Raw genomic sequence first — 7,500 nt, 5'->3', positions numbered from 1 at the left:
CGGGAAGGTACTGTACCAGTACAAGATCTTGTTAAAATCCACAACAGCAACGGAAATAAAAATGACACATCGCTCCGGTCGTGTAGATGACGGTGATTTCAGTGGTCAACAGAAAACTGGACTTGCAGGTGCGATTCTTCACCACTGGGCCGCACGCGAGTTAAAGCAAAACATTTCACGCAAAGGTCTCTGTATTTTAGACAAAGTTTAGCATCATTTAGTTTTCGACCCCAGACACCTATTTCGAGTTTAACAAATTTGGATGAAATCATTAAGAACGATCCTCGCATCTAAAAGCATGAACATATTCGGCCTGCGATGTGATCTCGGTTACAGCAGTGACTAGTGTCTGACTCTGAGAGACATTCAGTAATAAGGTAATGACCTGAGTGGAATCTTGCATGTGTTTCCTACATTTCAACTTAAAGGTAGTTGTATTAATGACGTTTGATAATAGCCACAGCACAGAGCTGGGCGTGTCAGATGGACGGGGGGGCGGGCTACCGGCCCCGGTGTCACGTTACGCTGCGCGTTCAGAAACGTCCGTCGATCAGCCGTCCGAGTGTCCTGCGCTCGCAGCGCTGTGATTCACCTCACACGCTCTCACTTACGCGACTGGGCTGCGGTCTCAGAGGCGTTTCCTCCACATAACGACCAGACAGACGGACGATCTAACGGGGAAAAACGTACAGTTAGGAGCTCGTGGAACCGTAGGAGCTTGTGCCATGTTGGGGAGGAGAAAGAATGCGCCCTTTAGGCACAGCGAGCCCCGGACCGACGGGACGAAGAGCGCGGACCCTCTCCGCAGACTGGGTAAGCGGACAGGGCTGCTCGAGACTGCAACAAGTAGATCAGTACGTAACTTAAGAAACTTATTAACAAAATAAGTTTACATTCATGGTTCAAATGTAGCAGTCACACTCAATGTGCGTAGAAAGCTCGGTTCACTTATAACAACTTCGTTTAATTCAACTAAAATGTATAGAAAAGAAATTAGGACTAGGTCGCCAGACTAGGTCGACAGCTCTTAAGACAGCGCGTTCCAAACCATAGGACATTGTTATTACAGGGGCGTTACTCGTGTGTGTGTGTGTGTGTGTGTGTGTGTGTGTGTGTGTTCTGTTGAGTCTTTCTCAGGCTGAGCCCATCGGAACCGCAGCACACGGTTACTGTCCAGTAAAACAGTCGTGTGTGTTATTCACGCAGCTGTTTACGCGCTGCACGGGTGACAGTCACGTTAACCTGATCGCATCCAAAAAGACGTGCAACTGTGTTCCACGGGTGTTAGCGAGCGTACTTCATCTCTCACGTTCTGTTTCCTGTTCACATAGGCTTTTCCCGAGGTAGATGACCCTAACAAGTGTAACCATATGTAATAACAGCCTGTCTAAAAAGGCTGGCCGCATTTAAGGTTTAGCGCGAACCAAGATTCGGAATTGAAATGAATTTAAGCGCAGGTACAAGCGCCAAGCCATTTTGTGCAGCCAGAAGCCGAACTGTCCCAGCGCAGTGCCTTCGTGACCTGGAGTTGTAATGTGTGTAATTCGCTTGATACTTTCAAAACACTGACTGCAAATCTGATTTCTCTATAGCAATATGTGTTATTTTGGTAAGTTTCCCCTGGTATACTTGAAATGTTCTCATGTAACAAACCAGTCCAGCCCAAAACATGCACGGCAACCTTTGTCCTTAAATACTTGTTAGATATTTTGATAAACAGTATCATGTTGAATTTTGTCAGTATGAACCCAGCAGTATTATCTATGAGTGTTCCTGTTCTCGTTCCGATCTCTAGGGTTTCTTACACTCATGTAGAGAGTTCAGAGTTGAGAGATGTTCACCTCTGTGGGTCACAGTGGCGGAAAGTTTGAGGGGTACTTACAGATCCTGCTTGATGGTCTATATCAGTGACAGTGAATGAAAGTGAATGCCAGTGAATGCCAAAAACAGAGACATGAGCACAGAATGAGACCAGTGAGATAAGACAGGTGTTCTCTTGCCGCTGCGTAAGAGATCTTTATGTCATTTTGGTGTTTATGATTGTTTTATTATTCATTTTGGCTCGTCCATTGCAATGCATCATCTCTGCAGTTTTGTTTTTTTTTTTACTTTTTTTTGGTTATTATATTCATGACACTGGAGATTAACAGTAATGGGACATGTTGGATGTGACATTGATGATGTTGTCTAGCTGAAACATGGACCAAGCACATTATCTGGGGTGTAATACTGTAATGAAGAAATGTATCGTTAGGCCAACTTGTCTCATTTGGGTTATAAGGTATCACACATCACCGTGAACTACAGGGCTTGATCCATTATTATCCAAGAAATGGAGATCGTTGCCTGACAGTCACGGGATGTGCGTGTTCTCTACAGTACAGGTGACAGTAGGCTCAATGCTTTGGTTTAGGTGTGTGTGTGTGTGTGTGTGTGTGTCTGTATCTGTGCCTTTGTGTGAGTGTGCGTGCGTGTGTGTCTGTATCTGTGCCTGTGTGTGAGTGTGTGTGTGAGTGTGTGGGTGTGTGTGTGTGTATGTCTGTGCCTGTGTGTGAGTGTGTGTGTGAGTGTGTGTGGGTGTGTGTGAGTGTGCATGTGTGGGCGTGAGTGTGTGTGCCTGTGTGGGAGTGTGTGGGCGTGTGTGGGTGGGTGTGTGAGTGTGCGAGTGTGTGTGAGTGGGTGTGTGAGTGTGGGTGTGTGGGTGTGGGTGTGTGTGGGTGTGTGTGTGTGTGTGTGAGTGTGTGTGTGAGTGTGTGTGGGTGTGGGTGTGAGTGTGTGAGTGTGTGTGGTTGTGTGAGTGTGTGTGAGTGTGTGTGTGAGTGTGTGTGGGTGTGTGTGAGTGTGCATGTGTGGGCGTGAGTGTCTGTGCCTGTGTGGGAGTGTGTGGGCGTGTGTGGGTGGGTGTGTGAGTGTGCGAGTGTGTGTGAGTGGGTGTGTGAGTGTGTGTGAGTGTGTGTGAGTGTGTGTGAGTGTGTGTGGGTGTGTGTGAGTGTGCATGTGTGGGCGTGAGTGCCTGTGCCTGTGTGGGAGTGTGTGGGCGTGTGTGGGTGGGTGTGTGAGTGTGCGAGTGTGTGTGAGTGGGTGTGTGAGTGTGGGTGTGTGTGTGTGGGTGTGGGTGTGTGTGGGTGTGTGTGTGAGTGTGTGTGTGAGTGTGTGTGTGTGTGTGTGTGAGTGTGTGAGTGTGTGTGAGTGTGTGTGTGGGTGTGCGAGTGTGTGTGAGTGGGTGTGTGAGTGTGGGTGTGTGTGTGTGGGTGTGGGTGTGTGTGGGTGTGTGTGTGTGTGTGAGTGTGTGTGTGAGTGTGTGTGTGTGTGTGTGTGTGAGTGTGTGAGTGTGTGTGAGTGTGTGTGAGTGTGTGTGTGAGTGTGTGAGTGTGTGTGAGTGTGTGTGAGTGTGTGTGTGGGTGTGTATATTTGCTCACCCATGTATGACAGCCACACCTCCGCACTCTTCTTTTCCATCTCTCATTATTCTACTCCAGTTAACCCCTTCCTCCCACATGGCCCCTTCCTCTCTCACTTCCTGTCCTCTTCATCCTGAGGCTTGTGGCGCCCCCTACTGGCTGTGCTGTGGAGCTCAGCTGGGAAGTGATCGATCAGACAAGTGATGACCGCTGTCCTCACCCACTCCTCCTCCTCCTCCTCCTCCTCCTCCTGTGCCTGGAGTACGTTTGTGCTGCTGTGCCAGTAAGACCGTGTAGCTTCCACGCTGTTATGTGAGCTGAAGTCACTTTACTCAGTGTGTGTTGTAATATCAAAATGGCCCGTCACTGTTGATGCAATAAGAGTTTAACCCAGTAAAAAAGCATGTGCCATACCTGACAGCATCATAGCACTGGACGTCATGGCAACATGAGAATTTTGAACACCACCGTTTCACTGAGGTGGATGTTCTAGGACCACTGGATGCTAGGTAATCCAAGTTTTGCCCTGGTGTTAGTCTGTAAATCCAACCTTTGGGATTAACTTCAGGTCTGTGCTTTGGCTCTGTGATCATACACAGGTGAAAAAAAGCCTTTTTCATTTAAAGAGGTTACAGCGATCTGCATGGGCTTGCATCTCCACTGATGCCGGTTTCTCGGAGTAGCGTTAAGATCTTCTTGGCAGCTCCAACGAAGTTTGTTCCTGGTCTTCATTTTAGCTCTGGGGTTTATTCTGCTGGGTTCCTTCACTGGTGTTCCCAGGACGCGGTTTTTCCCAGCGCTGTTGCCAGGCACGCTATCCATGGTGAACTTCCTAATCACAGGTTCACTTTTGATTTGATCTGTGTGGCGCTAATTACAACATCCACTGACACAAAGCAGCCTGACAGAAGTTCAGGTCGGGAGCCCTGATGAGTGAGAAGAGTCTGGCGGAGGGCTGACAAAGTCTCTGAGGTACCAGTGGGATGTAACCCTGAGAGGAGCCCAGGGAGCTCTGCTGGGTTACACTGGACAGGGAGATGTAAAAACAACAAAAAACAAAACAACAACAAAAAAACAAAGCAAACAAGTCCACCAGTTGCCAGTTTCCGAAGGCTGACAAAGTTCTGGCAAATTGCTGATTGTCCACCTCTACTGGTGTCTGATTCCTAGTTAGTTTAGATGTTGTACTGGTGTCTGATTCCTAGTTAGTGTGCTGGTGTCTGATTCATAGTTAGTTTATATACTGTATTGATGTCTGATTCCTGGTTAGTTTAGATGATGTACTGGCGTCTGATTCCTAGTTAGTTTTGATACTGTACCAGTATCTGATTCCTAGTTATCTTAGATACTGTACTGGTGTCTGATTACTAGTTAGATTAGATAGTGTCGTGGTGTCTGATTCCTAGCTAGTTTAGATAGTGTCGTGGTGTCTGATTTCTAGCTAGTTTAGATAGTGTCGTGGTGTCTGATTTCTAGCTAGTTTAGATAGTGTCGTGGTGTCTGATTCCTAGCTAGTTTAGATAGTGTCGTGGTGTCTGATTCCTAGCTAGTTTAGATAGTGTTGTGGTGTCTGATTCCTAGCTAGTTTAGATAGTGTCGTGGTGTCTAATTCCTAGTTCGTTTAGATAGTGTCGTGGTGTCTGATTTCTAGCTAGTTTAGATAGTGTCGTGGTGTCTGATTCCTAGCTAGTTTAGATGTCGTGGTGTCTGGGTCTGTACTAGTTAGGAACTCCTGATTATTTTTGTCTTTTTCAGACCAGGGAGATCAGATGAGTGAGTTGTAGTAAGAGGCCTCATATAGCTGCTAAAGCTACTTTAAATTTAGTCTGGTGTCGCTCAGTTTTCGTCATTTTTAAAGTGTAATCATTATACCCCAGGCAAATATTCCGAGTGGTGCAGCATTACAGAGTGAAAGATAGACTCTCCAGTCCTTTAAGATCGTGGGGACCCTCAGGCAAGCGACTCAGAGTGGAGGAATCTAGGATGCTCACGGAAATAAGACGTGCCGATACACAAGGTGTGGTGGTGAGGCCGGAAGGAACATTTATTACAGCTAGTGAGCATTTTGTATGAGAAGATGCAATGGTCTAACATAATATGAGATGATGGTCTGAGATAATCTGACATAATGGTCTATGATAATATGAGATATTGGTCTGAGATAATCTGACATAATGGTCTGGGATACTCTGAGATATTGGTTTTAGATAATCTGAGATATTGGTTTGACATAATCTGTGCCTTGGGAAGATTAAATTTTTATATAGATGATTTAATTGCAGCGGTGCAGTAGTGTGTGGGACCATTATGTTTTGAAGGACACATATCTAGATTAAACAAAACCACTGTTTTCTTATGATTCTCTGATGAGAATTTATTTGAGAGACTAAATTTGAGAGACAAATTCCTAATGAGCTGAATTTATATCTTGGTTCCTCATGACATTGTTATAAATAGCTGCTCTGTCTAATTCTCTTTTGGCGTACAGATGAGGGCTACGTGTGTAGCTGTGTCCTGCTAACAGGAGCCATATTTAAAGCTAATTCAACACTCTCTATGTCTAAAGAGCATTTGCGTCCTTTGTACGTAATAATTTCGTTTACACTGATTGCTTTAGATATGATGGATTCTTCAATCCTAGCTGCACCTCGAAGGCGCTGGTTGTATGCTACGTGCTAATTTCATTTTGCATTACAAAGGTTGATGAAATAGACTGGCTGCAATTTCCCATGTTTCTGTTCGCGTCGAGGAGTGTACGTGATCTATGCTGGAACCCGTGTGATGTGTGAGAACTGCTGACTGGTTCCAGTGGCTGTTATCTGGCCTTGCTCATGGAGATCACAGCGACTCTGGTTATTCCATTACTGTGACTTTGGTTAATTAATCTGCGTTATTAGTCTCGTTATCACCCAGGGCAATCTGAGCGTGAGTAAATGCATGTATTGTGTGCAATGCTGTGGTGTGCATGTCCAATTGTAGGAGCAGAACCCACAGGCAAGCTCTTTTAAATATTTGATTGCTGCATAGCATGCACTGGTTCCAGAATAACAGGGGCACCAGTATGCGGCTGGCAAAGCACCATGACCGAGCAAGAGAGAAACCATGGTGAGCTAGGTGAGGCAGCGCCTCAGTTAGCTGCCACAGCACAGGCCTGCTGTGGCCCTGGTACTTGAAAACACAGCAGTTGAACGCTGCACAGTTTCATGCTGCCTGTTCAGCGTCTGAGACTACAGGTATAGTCACAGGAAACCCTGGAGCATTGAAAAAGTGTTTTTGTTGGCAAGTCAGAGCTTCCTACTTCTTTAATGGGTTGTGTGTTTCACATGTTTTCGGGCAGAATGTTTTCTTGACACTCATGGTCTAAATTCACCCTGATTGTGTTGTTCCTTCCCAGTGGCACTGCAGTCCATAGTGGTGACCACTGAACTCTTAAACACACACCAAACACAGAACACTTGAACATCCACACTTTTATCCAAAGCAACATACAATCATGACTGAATACAACTTGAGTAATTGAGGGTTGAGGGTCTTTCTCAGGGACCCAACACTGGAAACCTGGCAGTGGTGGGACTTGAACCAATAACCTTCTGATTACAAGTCAAATACCATAACTACTTACACTGCACTTCCAACACTAGCTTCAGAATTCATCTTCTGTCTTAATCACAGATTAACACATTATGTTTACAGGTCCCAGTGAAAGTTAGGGGCGATCCTGCTTTTTCCCACCACTACGCTGTGGAATGGCGTGTCCTCATCCGGTAGGTCGTACCACATTAGCGGAACGTTTCCGTCCAGGAGACCGCGGAGGGCCTTACAGAAAGTGTGCTAGTGCTCGTCTTGTGCGTGTTTTCAGTACGTTTGTTTTGTAAACTGCACGCTGTGTTTCCCCCGTGGCTTCAGTGTCCGACTGCTTATAGTGTAAACCTCGTTCAGAGGGACTTTTATTGTGCTCTTATTTTGTGAAGTCTTTCTTTAAGCTGGTATCAGCTGGACTTTTCTGTAGAACATTTTGGTAAACATGCGTTGTTTTTAACTGTGTGGTACGGTAGACTTGACTAAACCTCTCTTCCTTCGTTAGCCTTTGGCAGGCTTG

General features: G+C 45.9%; 1 protein-coding gene across 3 annotated transcripts in view; it reads left to right on the top strand.

Moving 5' to 3' along the window:
• plcd3a (phospholipase C, delta 3a) overlaps positions 1–7,500 on the top strand; it is a 29,404-nt gene that overhangs the window by 198 nt on the left and 21,706 nt on the right. For 2 of the 3 annotated variants that reach the window (XM_035523544.1, XM_035523541.1), the window contains exon 1: positions 546–813. In XM_035523544.1, the coding sequence (XP_035379437.1) occupies positions 726–813 (88 nt within the window). In that variant the 5' untranslated portion in view covers positions 546–725. Of the gene's footprint in view, positions 8–545; positions 814–7,500 lie in introns of those variants that run through there. The other variant, XM_035523543.1, reaches the window with a different exon arrangement.

This window comes from Electrophorus electricus, chromosome 1, assembly GCF_013358815.1.
Source record: "Electrophorus electricus isolate fEleEle1 chromosome 1, fEleEle1.pri, whole genome shotgun sequence".
NCBI lineage: Eukaryota > Metazoa > Chordata > Actinopteri > Gymnotiformes > Gymnotidae > Electrophorus > Electrophorus electricus.
The sequence above is the reverse complement of the archived record's forward strand: the minus strand, read 5'-3'. Positions and strand labels throughout refer to the sequence as shown.